Below are 20,118 nucleotides of genomic sequence, written 5' to 3'. Positions count from 1 at the left end.
AGACTCGAGTGCACCCTGGAGATGTCACTCACCCTCAGCCGAGACCCTCCCCCATTCCCATGGGGCCGAGCGGCAGCCTCCCACAAGCCCCGCTGCTCTTTTGTTCAATTACAGTTAATGCAATAGTTTGCTATTTTCTCCTTCTAATTATATTTTCAAGTGGGATTTGTTGTGCGTAAAAAACATCCTTTTACGTGTGGAGGCTCTGGGGTTCTCGGTCTCCAGGGTGCTGTACCATTCTTTTCCACAAAGCTCTGAATAAACAAGTTCCCTCCATTTTTTCTCTCTCTCTCTCTTGCTCTCTTTTCTTTACAAAGAGTTGTAGAAACTGGCAATTTCAGTTTTAACTGTTTGCTCCCTGGGCATGTGTTCTAGATTACCTCTTACAGTATACTTTTGGTATGCTGCAGAATACACCATTTTTCTTTTTTTTTTTGGCCATTTTTTTTAGATATATCTACAGTTGCTGGCACTGCCTCATACAGTTTGAGTATCTTTGTGGCAACTCTATCAAAACAGTTTTAGTATTATTATTCCTATTATTATTACTACCTTTTTAAACAGGAATTAAGTATAGGTTGTTTTCAATCATGTCCTGGTGACGAGCGAAATTCAGATGGCGGGCAGAAAGTAAAAAACTGAATTGGAGACATAGAGGAAAGTCTGTATGTTTGCGATTTATAGCATATTGCAAAGGACATACACTTGAAGTCAGAATTATTAGCCCCCTAAATTATTAGCCCCCAGTTTATTTTTTCCCCCAATTTCTGTTTAACAGAGATATTTTTAACACATTTCTAAACATAATAGTCTTAATAACTCATTTCTATTAACTGATTTATTTGATCTTTGTCATGATGACAGTAAATAATATTTTACTAGACATTTTTAAGACACTTCTATACAGCTTAAAGTGAAATTTAAAGGGTTAACTAGGTTAAATTAGGTTAACTAGACAGGTTAGGGTAATTTGGCAAGTTATTGTATAATGATGGTTTGTTCTGTTGACTATCGAAAAAAATAGCTTAAAGGGGCTAAACATTTTTCCTTAAAATGGTGTTTAAAAAATCTATAACTGCTTTTATTCTTGCCGAAATAAAGCAAATAAGACTTTTTCCAGAAGAAAAAATATTATCACACATACTATGGAAATTTCCTTGCTCTGTTAAACATCATTTGGGAAATATTTAAAAAAGAAAAAAAAAAATCAAAGGGGGCAAATAATTCTAACTTCAAATGTATAAATAGAAAATAACCACATATGTTGGGTATGATCCTTATATCATGAAGAGGGCTGAGTTTTCTATTAAACTGAATATATATTTGCCTGTCATCGAGGCAGTGTATACTGTATGAGTTATTACGTTACATAAAAAAATACTTCAGTGAAATGGTATGGTGTTTGGAAGCAAACTATAGATAATTACACGAATTAAACTGTCGTTGTAATTATATTATTGCTGTGGTAAAACATTACTGTAGTAATAAACAAATTATTCAATATGCGTCAGTAATCTTCACTTTAATTATATACCATCACAATGCACCACAGTTTACACTATTACAGTTTATCAGTTTACTAAACTACAATATTCTGTAGCATTTATTAATAAAGAGTTGTACACATTATACACTTTACTATGTTGTCCAAAAACATGGTTATTATAAATTACTATTTTTCATCTTCACTATTTTCCAAATACTTTTTCCATGCGGATATAACAGATGAAAGCATACAAAAGTGTGGACGCATAGACTACATTATATTATTTATTTATTGTTGTAAGGGGGAAGGGTGATGTTAAACGAATTATCGAGTTCAAAATAAGTTTGTACACATGGATGTATTGAAAAAACGTTCATTACATGCCCGCTTTTGTTCCGTTTATCAGCCAGTTTCTTGAACTGTCCCTCCTTTATGAGCAAAACTTTTGTAAGTCTAATAAATCTGGCATTTCTTTTTTTGGCCAATTTAAACAACTAAAAACAATATAAAACTCAAACTTTTTGACGTTCTGATAGTGATTCCTATGTAGAAGAATCACTTCCATCCCTGCATTTGAATTCCGCGCATCATCAGTGACATCATGAGATAACAACCTATGTATCTTGACATTTTTTTAATAGCACTGCATAAATAAAATTCAATTAAATTCCTCTTTATTTCTATAGCGCTTTTACAGTGTAGATTGTGTCAAAGCAGCTTAACATAGAAGTTCTAGTAAATTGAAACTGTGTCAGTCCAGTTTTCAGAGTTGAAGTTCAGTTTAGTTCAGTTCAGTGTGGTTTAATTTTCACTGCTGAAAGTCCAAACACTGAAGAGCAAATCCCTCCAGAAGTCCCAAATCAAGCAAGCCAGTGGCGACAGAGGCAATTGAAAAGAGGACCATGTTTACGTTTAGTTACAACAGCATGTCAGTAACAACTGTTGGAATTCACTTACACTTATTAAAATAAAAATATATAGATTTTTTCATACATTTATTCACTCATCTAACCTTTTTTTAAATAACTTGACCTTTATGGAATTGGTAGTTAAACATTCATGCATGATTAAGTTTCTTATTTTATTATTCTTTTTTTCTTTTGCTCGACTACTTTTTTTTTTTTTTGCATAGTAGGTACATAATAGTAAACAACCTGTGAGAGCAAGCTCTTTCATTTCCAAAGGTATACTTATTTGCTTATTTAATTTGTATTACTCAGTCAGCTATCAGTAGGAATTAAATATTATTAATCAGGAATAGCGCAATACTGCACATATTCATAACTGTGCATTTAAAGAGCACCTTTTTCACCCCTTTTACATCAGATGAACAGGACAGTGATAGAAACAGACACTGATGAACCAGAAATACAGCTCATTAGTCAAACATACTAAGTTAGTTTATTTTTTGTACTTGTGATGGTGTTTATTCAAGCCTTTCTGAAATGATGAGTCCTACACGAATGCCATTTGCAGTACACACACACACACACACACATATTAACGTTTACTGACACCATTCGTCCGTGGTGGTTAGAAAATCACAGAGTTGGAACAGATATTTTAATATCAGTTTCTTTGCAAAAAATGTTCTGTGGACATTAGGGTTGGGCTGATAGACGATGCCGTTGTCCATCGCCGATGGCCAATAGACAACACGATGCTGAGACGGCATCCCCGATCTTCCGCCCTGCCCCCGTCGCAAACCCGCTCGCGAAAAATACACACTCAGGCCCCGTTTACACTAATATGTCTTAGTATTAAAATGGCATTTTAGAATGAAAATGATCCACATCCACACCGTGTTTTACCTAGCATTTCTGAACAGCCCTACGTCCGCTGAAAGCGCACACACACACACACAGCCAAACACACACTGTCATACGCTCGTAGCTCTAGAGAGCAGTGCACGTCGAACAGTTTATGAAGCATGTACCGCTGATCGCGTCTCACTATAATTGTTAAACGTGATATTTAATTGATCTTGTCTCAATCTGACGACTCTTTGGCCTTGTGAATCTATCAGGTAGCGTGTCACAGTACACTGCTTCAGTCTTTCACTTTCACACTTGTATTTAGTAATTTTAACGAAAACCTCTGATACTGTTGGCTGTGCACCTTTTTTACCGACCAACCTCCCCACGGAAAAAGTAATTGACAGGTGGTAATTTGTGTGCAACTTATCTTTATTTATTTATGATTTGTTTATGGGTAAAACAAAGACCATGCGGGTCATTTAGTTGAAACGGTAGTCTACAATTAATTAATTTGTTATGACTTAATAAATGATTCATAAATAATTAGCTCACCTCTGCCTATGACGACAATGCCATCATCCATTACGATGTTTCACATTAGACATCGTACGATGCCAAATTGGTCGACATCGCCCAACCCTAGTGGACATGTGTATACATGTTATTATAAAAACATGGCACCTGTCAATCAGTTTGGTGGGCGGGGAAAATTACGCTGCGATGGGCCTCAAAATAACTGGGAGTCCTATTTTTACATCAGGAAATTTAAAAACAAGAGACTTGTGTTTCTATCACTCCAATATGATTGTGGACACACTATACCTACACAGTTCTTTCCAAAAAGCTCACAAAAGTTGATTTTCATCATATCTGCCCTTTAAAACTGCTGTCTTTAGAACTATTATTATTTTCTTGGCTCTGCATTGCCATTACTGATACTCTCCTTTTTTTAGATCTTTTCAGAAAAGATGCCGCAGTCTTCATCTCATATTTTCCTCCCACACTAATGTTACTTTTGTGGAGGCACCCTGTGATAAGAGGCAACATCTGTTTTGTTCTATAGTACAAGTAGGCCCTGCATGGGGCTGAGTGTGTGCAGGCCCCGGCTCGCCATTGTTCCGTCCACTTCTCTTTATCCCCATGTCTGCTCCATTTGCCACATACCATCCGCCCAACAGCTGACACTTTCTCTCTATTATACACCTAAGCTTAATTGTCAATAGGATTTCGCTCCCTTTTTTTTTCCTCCTCCTCTTCCCAACTTCAAGGAGAATGCTCTTATTTGATTTCATTTTGATTCGCTGGGGCAGTGACAAGCGAACAGGCACACACACACACACACCTCCCTCACTCGGCAATATAAGAGAGGTGACTGACTGGCTGTTGTTGGACTCAGAGATCTCAAGTTAGCTAGTGCACGTGTGTGGACAAAAAGACACTTCTTAGCTGCTATTGCTACCGCTTCTTTTTTTGTTTGTTTGTTTGTTTGAGGACTATGGATTTCCTGTCTCGGGTAATACAACATTTTTTATGCCTATAGTGTGTGTTAATTAAAATATTGTGGTGGTTTTTGATTGCGGTACCTACCTTCTGTTTTGCCTCCTTGTTTTTGTTTGCTCTGAGGAATGTGTCTAAGGAAGCCAGTGACTGTGTGGTGTCATTTAAATGCTCAGTGACAGGCCTTTGGCCCATCGCTTTCATGAGCTGTGCTCACTGAATTGTCATGTGGGGTTGTAGGCCTGGAGAGCGGATGAAACGTAACGAAATGAAGAACATCTGATAAAACCAGCTGCCTTTGTAACATGGGACTGTAGCGACTGCATGTTTCCCTGTGATCTGATGCCTGATTGTGTGCCTTACTCTCTTTCTCTCTCTCCCTTTCCCGCACAGACCTCATGGAACAGAGACCATGATGACACAGCTTCTACACGCTCTGGCGGCACACCAGGACCATCCAGTGGAGGACACACATCGCACAGCGGCGACAACAGCAGCGAACAAGGTAAGGACATCATCTGATGCATATGCACAGTCATTGTCATCGGGACCTTAAATGACCTCATGTTATATACAGCTTTAACAATTATATAAATAAACATGACATGTTGATTTTGAAAGAGACCTCGTGATGATGCAAGAGAAGCTAGCTGAGCTATGTAGAAAATAGGAGTTGCTTCATAGGGATCAGTTATTCAGTTGGCACAGATTGCACCTGACCAATCAGAGTCAAGTAGTGCAGTGTAAAGGCTGATTTATACTTCTGCGTCAAACGTATGCTACGCCGCTGACGCATAGCCCTTCGCCGCGGCCATTGGCGTCACTGACGTGCACCTCTCAAAAAATGTAACTACACGTCGCAAAGACGCAGAGCGCAACCTCTGTGATTGGTCGGCTTGGTAGTGCTGACGAGTCTGGGCGGGACCGAGAGCTGCGCGAATGGCGCGAGCGATTGTTTACAAGTGTGGAGTCCCGTGAAGGAGCTCCGGATGGAAAGTTTTGTTTTGTGTTTACCTCATAGTTAAAGTTGTTGCATGTCCGCCGGTTCCTGCCTCAAAATGAGTGAGTTTGAGCCACTTGTACATCCAGGAAGTGTTCAGGAAAATCAAAAAAGCAGCGAAGAAACTCGACACTGAGAAACATTTACACCTCACTGCCAACTAGCGTTTCGGAAGTGTTAATGCAGACCAACAGAGGCCGCGCGCAGAAGTATAAATGCACAGCTGCGCGCGTTGCATGCGCCGTGAGTTACGCCGGTCACTTGACGCAGAAGTATAAACCAGGCTTAATAAGGACGTTTCAATGGAAATGTCACTGTCTGACTATGCAGATGTGTCCAGCCCACTATCTGAACCCGAGCATGTGTATAGAGAGAGTTAAAGCAGATGTTTAGGCCGCTTGGCCGGTGGTGTGGCGTAGGTCCATCAGCTGGTTGTGATAAGACTGCATTAATGAACCTTTCTCGGGGCCCATCTGGACAGGGTGTCTGAGGAAAACCACTGGTGATGACAGTCTAACAAAAGAGATTTTACACTGATGGAACTTTATACGTTCTCTTATATTCCAGTCCAAGATTTTTGGAATTTTCAAAGAGAAAAGATCTATGTTCTGAAAACACTCTTCTTTGTGGGATTTCCCTCTCAAAGGGATGGAAGCTGATGAAAGCTGACTTTACTCTCTTTGTCGTGTCAGTGAAATTCAAACTGCAAACAGAGTTCATAGCTGATTGGCTGTTTGTGTGGATTAGCCAATGAGAATTAGTGCAGGAAGTGGCGAATGGAGGAGGGTTTCAAACAAACTGTAGGCAAAAAGCAACTTCATTTATTATTGAAAGGGATGTCAAGGCAGCAGTTTGAGGGCTGCACAGCCAGCAGGCAAAGCAGGATGAGAGCAGAAAGGACCACATTATGTTCCAGATGACTGAGCAACGATTTATATACCAGTGCCGGGTTTTCACCCTCCACAGTGAGGGAGAGCAATAAGAGAGAGGCCAGCCCAGCCGAGTCGGTCAGATGGCTGATGACTAATGGTCCGGTTGCTCGCCACACTCTGATTGGATGCCTTAATGAGCACATTTTGTGCAGAGTTTGGGCTCCTGCTTGCGGTGACCTTTGCTCTTTATTGACCAAAGTGACACGTCATTTTTCACATACTTCCAATTATCGCCAGGCTTTTAATGTCCACCCCCTACTTCCTCCCCTCGTGTTCCCTCACCCCAGTGTTTTGGATGAGTGTTTGTTGTGTCGTCCGTTAGCTCCATGAGAGGCTGAGCTATGAACCTGAACGTATGCTGAGGTTGTGCAGCGTAAACAAAGGAGCCAAGCCCTTCAGAACTCTACAGTCTTATTTACACCAGTGGAGGTTTAGTACAAGTTTTATGCTAATGTGGGTTAATTGCTGATTGTGTAAAGCAGTGCTGCTAACCGCATTAGCATGTTCTGTAAGGAATGACTTCATAATCCCAGTAAGACCATTATTCTGCTGTTGGCAAAGAAACTAATGTCCCCAACTGGTCCCGTCTCTTCACAGACTCCCCTCTGTGTTTGTTTCCATATGTTCACACTTGCTATCTATTTAATAAATCTGTACAACCACTATGATTCACGGAATGAGAATGGCTTCTATGCAGCAGCAGCAGCAACATTATAACACAGCCATAATCCTTCAAACTGCACAGGAACTTTGTATCCGCACGCATAACATGGTACATCTGTTACCCATCAATGTAGAGATTGGCACCATAGCTGATGGTTCTAGTGGTTGCCATCCACACCATGTTTTCCATACCGCACCTAAATAGCATCTCAGTACGACTGAGGACAGCATTTTTCTTGTTCATCATTCTGTGCTCTTCAAAGTGTAGTTTCCCCCTTAAGGGGGAAGGATAAAGGCCGCTCCTCCCTCACTGCAATCGCAGAAACTTTCCTAGCGGAGTCCAGCAGAGACTCAGCCCGGCCCATCTCTAATTAGATCCCGTTTATTAGTGTAGTAGTGCGTGCGTATGCACCCGCCTTTGTTTAAAAGCCGCCGTCTTGAGGGACATCTTCTGAAATTGTATCTCGAAGCCATTTTTTTTTTCTGAGCATCCACTCTCAGTGGGTAAAAAGAAAACAAATCATATTATTAATACTATGGACTGCTCTATGCATTGTTCACTCTGGACTCTTGGCAAGACCAGCGCCCACCCAGATTAAACAAGACACCCTTGGGCTGCAGTAAGAATGAAGGCGTTATAAACCCCTACCAAAAAAGGGGGCAGAGCACGTAGAAAATGACACGCTCTCACATATACAGGGATCACGCTGAGTGTTTTGAAAGGCTTTGGGTTTCCTCTGCCTCATCAAAGGGTCTGGAAACAAGGTGATGACTACAGGAGTCAGATATGTATCAGCAATTACCAGGACCCATTTGCGAAAGGCCCCATGTGTGCCAAGTCAAATAGTTCCTGTGAGGCTCTTGTTATTGTCTGCATAAATTTACATGCAGAGCCATGGATTCCAAAAGTGTACTGCAGTAAGACTGTGAGAGCTCAAATGAATCACTCAAAGTGGGTTAAGAAGTTTATTTACTTCGACCGAACTTGACTGGAATGACTATTGACAAATGTAACCATTCAGCTGTGGTGTAAACAGGTCAATGTACTGTACAGAAAAATCCCTCGGAAACTAAGATGTTTGACAAATTTGCAACAGTTCGGCTATGAACAGACTTATTTGTCGGTGTTACTTGTGTCAAGAAAAGCTGGAGCTGAACTTGAATCCTAAAACTAATCATTATTTTGTTTGATTGATTGTGGTGAGTGCTGTTGTCATCATTGACTTAATGGTCAGTTTGCTACAGGCCTGTGTGAAGGTCAGTCTGAGCAAGAGCTCTCATTGGCTCTTGGCCACCATCTCTGCTCTGCAATTGGCGGATATCTGAGACTGACCGGCAGACATGGCATTTGACAGGATGCCAGCGAACCTCTGAAGTTGGATCCGCCTACCAAGCCCCCGCCTTACATGTTTGTCAAAGTCACCCGTTAATTGCAACGATTGTCCAGCAGACTGGAAGAACCCAGCCCCTTTCTCCCTCTCTCTCGCTCTCGTTTTGTCTCTGAGTGCCGCCTGCATGCCTTTGCATTTCTCATAAGCTATTTTCAGTGCTCTCCTCAATTGCTGAGTGCACTACAATGCTGATCACTTTCTTTTTTGATTTTACAGCAGGGTCCTGGCTTTGTTTAGCTCAGTCACTTTGAGCTGTCTAGATGCCCACTCTTTGACTTTGTTTTTTTTTCCTTCTCCTTTTAATCGTGCCACTGTGTGCGAGTGTTGTGCTTCAAAGAGCAATAGGAGCTCTATGTTGTCATTCAGGTGTAGTCAGTCAGCGGTTGTTCCTGCCACGCTAGATTCTCCTCTGTGCATGCAAAAGTGCTGCACACAGGAGGGGGAGGCTGAACGCTTTCTGCGCTCGCTGTGTATCAGTAGCAGCACGTTGGTGGAGTAATCTGGTTAAATCAGAGGCATAATGGCTGATAAAAGGTGTGCGGTTTTTATAGTGCAGGGATCTAAGACCGGCACCGGGCGGCCCGAGCAGCTCCTGCTGTTTTCCTCTCTCATTCACATCACACATCACATCATACACACCCACAGAAAGAGCAGAGAAGAAAGACAGCGCATTGAGAATGCAAGGGATCACAGGAAGGAGAGCAATGTGCCAATTCCAGTAAGGGCAGGTAAGTGTTTGGGAATGCACATGCTTGACAGAAAGTGCAAAATCAAAGAGCGTTCTTTTATTTCACACAGCATATTCTCTCTTACAAGTTCCTATGTATGATGCTACCATGAATATCACATTGTGATGGCAAATGGCTAAACTTAGCATTTATGACAAAGGCATAGAGATGCCAGCCAATGTCAGTAGGGAGGCTGACGGAGCTGTGTTATTTACACTTTTTATTAGGTTACCTAGGGTGAAGGATACAGCTTGGGGAACCTAGGGGAATCTGAACCACTGGTGTATTTATGACCTCACTGAATCTCAGTAGCGATGGCAAAGCTAACAATCTACCGCTTCTTTCTCCGAAATTGATCAGTGCCAATGACTTTATGACCCCTCTCCTGATAAGACTGTGTGTACACACAGCAGTCACGTGTTGAAAAAAGGGGAAACGCCACTGGTTCCCACACCAAGGGGTAGTTTGCCTTTGGGATTAGGTTGATGTCCTGTGTCATGTGGGAAAAAGGAGAGTGAAAAGTGAGAAAGTGCAAGCAAACAAGCTGCCCCTCCCCTCTTTTCCCCATATATCAGCTGTTTCTTCTGCTTTCCTAATCATTGCTTTTAACTAGCTTTCATAGCCTGATTGAGCACCTTGTCTCTGGGCAGATAATACTCATAAAGCTGGTATGATAAAGTGTCACTGTTGTGTTTGCTCTTCTGTTTGCTCTGGGATTTAACTACTGCTGAAGTACTTCTCTTCTCCCCCGACCCATGACCATGTGAACTCTGGGAGATGACATCTTCCTCATCCTCTCTAATGTTCTCATTCTCGGGTAATTCTGGAAAATCTTTTTCACGAGGACTCCTTATTTCACTTGGTATCCTCATAAAGTTGATGCTTTGTATATTTCTGTGCCTCTAGTGGCACTAAACAGAATTACAGTTGTTTAAGCAACCTTACAGTACTTCAATGGACAGCTCGTAGCAGGAGTACTGGAAGACTAGTGGAGTGTTTGATATGTGTTTGAAAGCCATCAATATTTTTTGCAATTCTCCTCGTGACCGTTTGTGTTAGTGCAGAAACTGCACACTTCACCTTTAAGGATGTTTAGCCCCAAGGAGAAGGAGTTTTGGGTTGGAGTCATTTGCTACAGTATGTGATGTTCAGTTTAAGTGGGGAGCAGATGTTAAATTTAGATCAAATGCTATAATTGTGGTGTGTTAATGATGTAGACACTCTGCATCTGTCTCCATGTGTACAGGAAGCTTCTAAACCAATCGTTTTTTTCTTGCCAAAACCAGATTTTTGGTGTTTTCTAAATATTCCCTTCACAGCCACTCACTGTCATCATCGCTCATCTGCTTGTACAGTCTGAAAACTCTTTCATCTCCTTTCTGATGTTCTGGTTAGCAATGTTTCTATGAGATCAGGTTAGTTGTAGCACTACTGAATTACGAAATACCAATAATTAATCACAGAACTTCATAAAGGATAGTACGAAAGTGCAACTTCATTCATAGTTGATAACATGGATGCAGCATAACAGTTTGTTTCACAATTTATGATGCTTTTCCTAATATGCTCCTGATGGCTGGGAAACCCCTTGGCTTCATTTGAAAAATTCCCATGCCATTCTCCATCATCTGATCTGCGCTGTAGAGGTTCATGTGAATTTGACAAATCGGTGCAGCTTATCATTGATGTGTCACAATGCATTATGTCTTCTGTAGAAGGCTCCAGTGAACATTGCTCTGCATAGTCTGGGAAGATCTCTGTGAATCCACCAGGCATTTATCAGATACACCGTATGCAAGTTTTCAGGAAAAAGCTGATATCACCCAAGGAGATACGCTATCAACACTTGGCTCGTATGATATAAAGAGGGCAGGAAGGCCACGGCAGGGAGGCAAAGAGGAAGGGAGATGGAGGGGGATGTTGGGAAGGGAGTTTGTGGAACAGTGAGTGACAGTAAACAAACAGGCTTTAACTCTTTGTTCATTAATCAGATGCTCTTGTGTGGCTGTGTCACATGCACTCTCTTTAGTTTATTTAGGCCCTTAATAAAGAGATTAGTAATCTCTTTTTGGGGTTATCCTCTGCCAAAAAAGACCTCTCTTGTTGACAATTCTCTTTTACATCATCCCCACTGACCTGTAGGACCTCTACTAGTTATGAGTGCCCGATAAATTGTTTCCAAATAAAATTATAATAAAAAATATAAATCTTTCTGCAGCCATCGCAGGAAAAAACATTATCCCAGCAGGATAATCCTCCCGTGATCTGTAGGGATGTACATTCTTTCTCTAAGCAGGAGGCCAGTCTTTTTATTAGCGGTATCACAGTGGGTTTGAGTCCAGCTTAAAGCCACAAACAGTATTGTGCTAATTTTAGCCTCTAAAGAGGATGAGGATGAGTAGCCTGCTGCTAGTTTGCCATATGCTGCCCTACCGATAATACTGTATGAGGAATATTTTCCTGCAGATAGTCACCAGGACTGTGCGTGTGAGGTCCTGGGACTGTTACAAAGATATGTGAATTGCCCAGAAAAAATATGACAGGGAGATGCTTTGCATCAGGTCCAGGTATATACTGTATATCTTTCTCTTTACATTTACTGACATTTTCTATAGCTTTTTTAGTAAGACCAGTACTAAATAATGCCTAGTTCAGACTGCATGATATTAGCCCTGATTTTGACTCGCAGACAGGCTTTTGGGAAATCGCCGGCAAATGCCTGAAATCACAGATGCTAGAGGCCATGGTCTTTAGCCTCCTTGGTAGAGCACCCGACTCCCATGCGGAAGGTTGCTGGTTCGATACCAGCTCGGAGCGGGTTGGGTGGCGTAGGTCTGGCGGGGTTACATTGGTGCGCGTGAGTGACAATCACACAGTATGAACTATCAAAGACGCAATCTTAGAGAATCTCCGATGAGTCGCTGATGCCTGTGAGATTTTTGGCGTGCTGAATATCTGGAGCTGTCGGCGATTCAAATGATGCCGTGTGAAATGAGTTTTGACTAAAAATAACATTGGTAATCGCCTATAGCCAATGAGAGAGCAGCATTCACTTACGTGTGTGTGTGTACCTGCAGGCCAGCAGGAGGTTGAGGGAGAGGTTAAAAGCGCTCATTTTCGGTTTATTTAGAGCCAAGAAATGGAGCACCCGTGTCTGTTTGCCGTTTCATACAGAAAGTTAAAAAAGAAAGTTGAGGAGAAATTGCTAATTCCCTTTAAACCCAGGTGACCAAATATGTACACTTTCTACCCCATTAAAGGCTTCTCTCATGTTATGTAGTTAATAACAAAAGATTTACTACGTGTTTTTGGCTGTGAGACGTAGTTTGGACAAAGTTGTCGGCGATTCTTCCTATTGTAAAGTCATGCAATGTGAAAGCCCCTGTCGCCGATCCATCTTGCAGTGTAAACAAAGCAGCGACAAAATGCTAGCCCAGATAGTCATGCAGTGTAAAAACATCTGTGACACGACTACTTTGAAAATCATGCAGTCTGAACTCGGCATAAGTCGCCTTGATGAATAATGATGACTTTTCTTTCCTTTAACGCCAAATAATTTAATTTGGGTGCATCAGAACTGCCACCACAAAAGTGATAACCTCATGAGGCCCAACAAAGAAAAAGGAATCTACCAGCCCTGTTTGGAGACACCCCAACAAGCCAATTTCTTGTGAGCAAACACCACCAGAGCTCCATATTTGGGGAATTTGGCTTCCCTTGCACTGTGTGCTAAAGCTATTTGACCTTTGTATTTGTCACCAGAGACTTCTCACAGAGAGGGATTATTTGCTGGGGTGCTGGAGTTTTGGAGTGGCAGTGGACGTAGGTGTGTGCAGATGGAGGCTGGTGCAAAAAGCACCAGGGGGAGGGCTGTGTTAACAACAGGCCGAAAGCTTGACCCAGGACTGACCCTTACTAAACAATCCTCTCCCAGAGCCCAGCCCTGGTCTTTTGACATGGATACCTGCTGAAGGGATTTAGAGGGGAAGATAAAGACCTCCTCAAGCATTTTTTTTTTAAGATTTAAGGAGTGAAAGAAAGATAACAAACAAAGTGTGTATGCTTTTAGAGGGTGTGTATGTATATGGAGAGAGGGTGTGTTTGCTTTACTCTGTGCTTGAGTGAGAGTGACTGCTTGTGTGTGTGTATGCATCTGTGTGCAAAAGGTAACCCAATCACCAGCCATGCCCTAGAAGCCCAAACGAGTCAAAGAATGGCAGGAACCAGAAAGTTTACCAGGTCGATAATCTAAAAAAAAATCTGAAAAGTTCCCCAGAGCTGACCCTGCTCTTTTAATATATGTTTAAGTGTGTGTGTGTGTGTGTGTGTGTGTGTATGTGTTTGTCCTCTCAATAGAGGACTGCACAGCCGAGCTGTAATGGTATCACCCACGTCCAGCCGCCCCTACTCTATTGCTGTCAGGAAGCAGACGTTCAGTCCAGCTCAGTTTCCGTCACTTCCAGCCTTAAGCCTTATCTCCCTAGTTCACCCCAGTCTGATAGAACTACAATTCCCCCACATTTCCCTATGCTCCACTTCCTGTGGCATGTCTGACAGGGGTGAAATTGAGTTCTTCGTTGGACAGCAGTAAGTACAGGCGTAATGGATATGACAGTTTGAGTGAAGAACAGTTTAGCAAAGATGAAAATGACCCCTATAGTGGACTTTATAAGTGTTTCTATGCTTTTATCCTTGCTCATTATTTAAAACCAAGGGCTCAAGATCAGGCTGCTTTGCAGTTTTTGTTTTAATTAACGTTAATTTACTTAAAGGTGTAAATTGGTATCACTGCTATAAGAAAATGCACAAAACTTAATAGTGATGTTCATAAGAAAAAACTCTAGATGGATGGATGGATGTACAGACAGATAGATGGATGGATGTACAGACAGATAGATAGATAGATAGATAGATAGATAGATAGATAGATAGATAGATAGATAGATAGATAGATAGATAGATAGATAGATAGATAGATAGATAAATAGCAAATGAAAACAAATGTATCAAAAAAACTGTGTGCCTATGAGCAAAGGTGAAGCGGGTTGTGTACGTTTGGCAAACAATCAAATCAAATTGAATGAAAAAAAATTAGTGTTAGCTGTTAGATTTTTTCAGTTGTTAAACCCTCCTTGCATTAAATGGAGGTCTTTGTTAAACTGCTGTATGTGTAGGCATAATGGATCCACTAATCTGATAGAAGAGCAGCCTATCAAAGATATAAAAAAGCGATTGATTTTACAGTTCATTCCTTAGTTGACTTGCTTTTTTCCCTTTCAGTTCCGTAATAACAGTGCTGCCCTTCTCTTTATAAGCAGTGCTCATTGTGAGTAATTCCGCCGTACAATTCACTCTCCATGTTAACTGCATTTAACAAATTCAGGGGAAGCCAAGCAAGCTATTATTAGAAGTGAAATACCCTCACATTATCTAACTGTACTACAGCCCAATGGATGGCGATACGCTGTAGTTGGGGAAAATCCCTGTGCATTAGAGCACTTATCTCAGCCTGTGTCATTTAGATAGCTGCCATGTGGAAAATTATCTGCCAGAAGCCAATAATGAAGACTGCCGCAGTTAACCACACATCTCTGGTTCCATTTCACTCATTACCAAAATATACCAAAAAAAGGAACAATGCAAAACCATTGCCTACAGGTTCTTGTCTGTTACAAATTAGTGTTGTCAAAAGTACTGGTACTTTAATACAAGGTTGCCATTTAAATTTTAAAAACGCAGTGTTAGCAGTTGTGAAAATGCGAAAAAGCAATGTTATGTCTTTCTGTAGTACCAGCAGTACAGATTGCTGGGTCAGTTCGGTTCCCTCTGCTCTTACGAGCATTTGCGTGAGTTCTTCATGAGTTGTATTTACTATGTGTTTCGTAGCATTGAGTATTAAATGTAGCCAATCGCAGGCATTGTAGTTAAACCTGTGAATGTGTGATGAACTTAAATGCAGTTTGTTCTTTGTTTGCGATGTGTTATAACCGGCGGTCCCACTTTATATTAAGTGGCCTTAATTACTACATCAAAATATTAATACAATGTACTTAATGTGTTCATAAGGAATTGAAGAACACCTGTGGTGCTCTTGAGGTGAGATACATCTAGTTTCAGGGACAGGTTTGGTGGTATTGGGTAGGTTTAGTAGTGGGTTAAAGTGTAAGGCATGTAAATACAAAAATTAATTACTGATGTAAATACATGCATTTAATCAAGCAATGGTACAATGTAAAAACATGTATTTACACAATCACTACATGGTAACAAATCATTAATTTCAGTGTAAGTACATATTAGGTAAGGCTACTTAATACAACGTGGGACCTAATCAAGTAAAATCAGAATGTAAATAGAAGAGTTATTACGAAGCATACCCCCGACTTCACAAACAAGGTTTAAGGCTAGTCTAGATTAAATTGCATGTTTGAGCTGTCTCAACTCAAAATAACTTGCGGTGAGATGTCTTAAAATACATCAGTGTCATTTTTTGTCTCCAGGTGCACACCAGTAATATATTTTTCTAAGGCTATTTTTAGAAATGTGGCTTAAATAGCCTAATTTAACTAAGGACTAGTCCTGGCTTAATCTAAGCCCTGTTTGTGAAACTCGGCCATAGACTTGTACTATTTAATGTTAGTGTTCTTTAGAAAAAGATTGTTTTTCCCTGTTTTAAATTAGATTGAAAGGTTTAGGGAAGAAAATCCATATTAAGCCCAATTTATATAATCATAAGACTACAGTATGTCACTTTTAAGATATTCTATGACAAACATGAACTGATTGGGTGTTTTCATGTGTTAAAAACAAGCTCCAACATTCTCCAACATATCTGTCAGATCTTCATGATGTTGTTGCTTGTCCATGCAATGTGAATTGGCCTTAATACAATGCAAATCTGATTTAGAAATTGACATGTTTATCCCTAACGTTTCATTTGATATTTTAATAATGTGTTTACAGTGCACTTAACATTATTTGAAGGCATCATGCTAATGTTTAATGTGTTGTTTACTTATAATTATGAATAGATCTAATAATCACTGTGGTACCATCTGGCATGAATTACTGTGATATTTACTGTTATTGTTAGAAACTACAGAAATTGTGTTACCATAACATTATGGCTCAATCTAAATTCTATTTTTTTTAACCCTACCCCTTCCCCTTGGCCTTTGATTTTACCTCTAAGAAATGGGACACCGCTAACACCTGCACACGTCAGCATATGTCATCGCAATCTCTTGATTTATATATGATCGACTATTGCGACTGCTGTAGTTATTCCAGTTGCCTTATTATTTTGGTATTTATCTTCAGGAAATCACCGAAGCCAGTGATGTCATGTTTTCAGAACAACATAATGTGGAAATAGACTCGTAAGTGTACTGTGCATTTACACCGCAGCAACATCTATGTAAACAAACGAAAACAACATTAACATTAAACCAGACACTGTAAAACAACGACTAGACTTTTCTGACAGGGTATTCGAGTGTCATCGAGTTACAGTGAAAGTATTTCGTGGGACTACTATGCAAGATTTATTATTATTATTTATAGATACCGAAATTTATAGTGGCGAGGCAGTGGCGCAGTAGGTAGTGCTGTCGCCTCACAGCAAGAAGGCCGCTGGGTCGCTGGTTTGAACCTCGGCTCAGTTGGCGTTTCTGTGTGGAGTTTGCATGTTCTCCCTGCCTTCGCGTGGGTTTCCTCCGGGTGCTCCGGTTTCCCCCACAGTCCAAAGACATGCGGTACTGGTGAATTGGGTAGGCTAAATTGTCCGTAGTGTATAAAGTGTGTGTGGATGTTTCCCAGAGATGGGTTGCAGCTGGAAGGGCATCCGCTGTGTAAAAACTAGCTGGATAAGTTGGCGGTTCATTCCGCTGTGGCGACCCCGGAATAATAAAGAGACTAAGCCGACAAGAAAATGAATGAATGAATGAAATGTATAGTTTTTTATTGCTTTTTGTTTGTTATACAAAATCTTAATAATGACAAAAAATACAATTTTGTGCATCTCCTGACTTCCGTGTGCAGCCATGCTGCCTTTGTAGATGGTGCATTCTGGGGAAATTTAGCACTCCTTTCTGTTGACTGTGGTCCTGAAAAACCTCAATATCAAGGGCTATCTAACCCTTCCCCTTAGCTTTACGTCTTCAAGGTAAAGAGAATTGGGACACACCCCTTCATGTGAACGAGCAAAACGAGGAGAAGGAGGAAGCACTAAGAGGTAAAATTGGTATTGGACCTATATAACATATATAAAGAAACTAGCTGCGTCCCAAATCACATACTTATGCACTATTCTACGCCATTTTGTAGTATAAATAGAGTAAGTAGTGTGTTCACACTGAAAACTCTAAAAACATTAAGTGCACTTTAATTACACGGATGATGCACTCATTCAGCCGCTAAAATGAAGTGTGTAATGATGGACACTTCACGCACTCAATGCCGCAGGTTTGCTTACGTAGCGGAGGGGGCGGAGCTATCGGACGCATATGTTAAATAACTTTATTTATTTTGGATGGTGAAAGCAAAATTCTCCTACGAGAGTGATTATAGCGCCTCCCGATGGTGAATGCGGCAAACCTCACGGCAGGTATTATTTGATAATTCGGTTGTTTATTTCACTGATTTGGCAACCGTCAAACGTCATCAGGGAAACGGTTTGAATTTCAGCATAGTAAAAAAACATTAGTGTGCCATTTGGGACGACACTACATACATATACTAGCCTGTTGAGTGTGTAAGAGCATAAGTACATAGTGCATGAGTGTATAGTGTGCTATTTGGGACGCAGCTATAGTGTTATGCTATGTGAAATTGAATTTCATATTTGGTAGTCGGAAGGATGGGTGTCATGGCTTTATTTGGCTGCGTAGGAATTGTTTTAGATTCACCTAGAGTATGTGATGAGGGGTTTAAAAGCGTTCAGATGAGTTGAATTCTGGGCAGACTGCTGCAGTAGTGCTGTTGTTGTGAGCCAGCAAAGGCTCTTAGCTTTTGTTGCGAGCCATGTTCCTTTTTTTAAAAAACACTTTCCTCTCAGCCATCCGGTCTGCCTGGATATCGAACAAAGCTGGCCCTGGAGAAGGTGTCAAAAGCTGTCTGAGAGAGAGAGAGCGAGAGAGGGAGAGGGAGAATAGAGCATGTATACTCTTTGTGAGTGAGTGTGTGTGCTGCCTCGGTGGAATCAGAGGACTCTTAAAGTGTTCCCGTTTGAACCTCACCAGCCTGCCTTTTCTGCCCGCCTTATATCTTCAGATTAAAAAAAAATTACAAAGGAGAAAAATCAATAGTTACACAGTAAAAGTGCTCGACATGAAAGGGTAAACTCAGGGCCCTACACTTTCATTTGACCGTTTTCCCCCCTCGACACACAGACCAGAGGAAGAATGAAACGAGGAGGAGGGGAGGGAAGGGGAGAGGGTGAGAGAGACCTCAGTTTAATGCTGTGTTTGTGCCCCTGGGCCTCAGTACGCTTTCCAACGTGTCGGGGGCTTCAGTGGAAGTGACCCCTACACAGACACGAACGAAAGAGAGCCGTAACATTTGCAATGACATTTTTGCCATCACCTGTGGGTATGTCAGTGGCCTGATCCCGGAGACCTGGGAATATGCATGAAGAGCTCTCAGCTAGAACTCACATGGGTGACTCAGTTTAATTAGAGGCATTATAGCACTGAATATGAGCCACATTATGCACTTATTACTCTCTCCGTTTGTCCTGCTGCGAGGGGATGACAGAGACGCACGAGGTACGGCTGAAAGACTTGTAATTACGCTCTCTTTTCCCCAAATTATGAATTACAGATCTGTCACTGTCATCATATGCGTAAAGAAAGGGGAAGAAAACACTGTCATTATTTAGGATGCCTGCAGTTATTTAAAACCATCATTATTTACTGTCATTATTTAAAACGATTCCCGGGTAATTACGGATTGTAATTACGACTCTCCCAGATTAATGTTTAGAGTGCTGTTTATTCTTTCATAATTACAAATTCTGAGCAAAAAGTGTTCACAGATACTCAAGCATGCAAGGGTATGCATGCAAACATCACGAGATGCTAGCGATCAAATCTCAAAGAGTCAACATAACTGCAAATCCGCCACATTGTCGCCATGTCGCATCTCATTAAACCCTCTGCTTTCCTTTATATTTATCCTACAAATTCAGAAACCAGAGGAGCTAAGGACATTTTGCGAGAAAGGCAAGTGATTGCAGTCAGCAGACCGCTACTAATGTTTGTATGTATTTTAGGAACAGAAAATGTATGGTGGGGCAAGCGTGCACGGAAAGCTCCCTGCTAATCTGAGTGTCTCTTGTTGGGAATCATACCGCAGGAATTCCTGCATGTTCTGAATATTTTTGAGGTGGGAGGCGCTTGTGACCCATGCAGAGGGAACCCCCGCTGCCTGGTCCATTCTAACCATGTGAATGGCCTGAATACAATGAACCCAGCTTTATCTTTTTCTTCCCCGACCCTCCCCATTCGCCCACTCTCTTTATATGCGACTCTGTTTATGTGAGAGTGTGTGTGTGTGTGTGTTCGAACGAAGAGTGTGTGAACATGTGTGAATGTGTGCATAGTGAAAAGAAGGCGGATGGCGGGCCCTGAAGGCTGAGCCTCTGCAGGACTAGGAGAGCTGTAGTA

General features: G+C 41.2%; 1 protein-coding gene and 2 long non-coding RNA genes across 5 annotated transcripts in view; 2 read left to right on the top strand and 1 right to left on the bottom strand.

Annotated features, from left to right (window-relative positions):
• meis1b (Meis homeobox 1 b) overlaps nucleotides 1-20,118 on the top strand; it is a 605,459-nt gene that overhangs the window by 13,181 nt on the left and 572,160 nt on the right. For 2 of the 3 annotated variants that reach the window (XM_073919203.1, NM_131893.2), the window contains exon 7: nucleotides 5,134-5,245. In XM_073919203.1, coding sequence (XP_073775304.1) covers nucleotides 5,134-5,245 — 112 coding nt within the window. Of the gene's footprint in view, nucleotides 1-5,133; nucleotides 7,306-20,118 lie in introns of all 3 variants that reach the window. The other variant, XR_012388410.1, reaches the window with a different exon arrangement.
• The window catches only part of LOC141377105 (uncharacterized), a 71,326-nt gene that overhangs the window by 3,232 nt on the left and 47,976 nt on the right, over nucleotides 1-20,118 (bottom strand). The window lies entirely within an intron of this gene.
• Nucleotides 11,871-16,610, top strand: LOC141377108 (uncharacterized). Its single transcript, XR_012389115.1, has 3 exons — nucleotides 11,871-12,021; nucleotides 13,030-13,124; nucleotides 13,217-16,610. It is a non-coding gene; the product is annotated as an uncharacterized lncRNA (long non-coding RNA).

This window comes from Danio rerio, chromosome 13 (assembly GCF_049306965.1).
Source record: "Danio rerio strain Tuebingen ecotype United States chromosome 13, GRCz12tu, whole genome shotgun sequence".
Classification (NCBI taxonomy): domain Eukaryota; kingdom Metazoa; phylum Chordata; class Actinopteri; order Cypriniformes; family Danionidae; genus Danio; species Danio rerio.
Note: the sequence above shows the minus strand (reverse complement) of the source record. Positions and strands in the feature narration are given on the sequence as shown.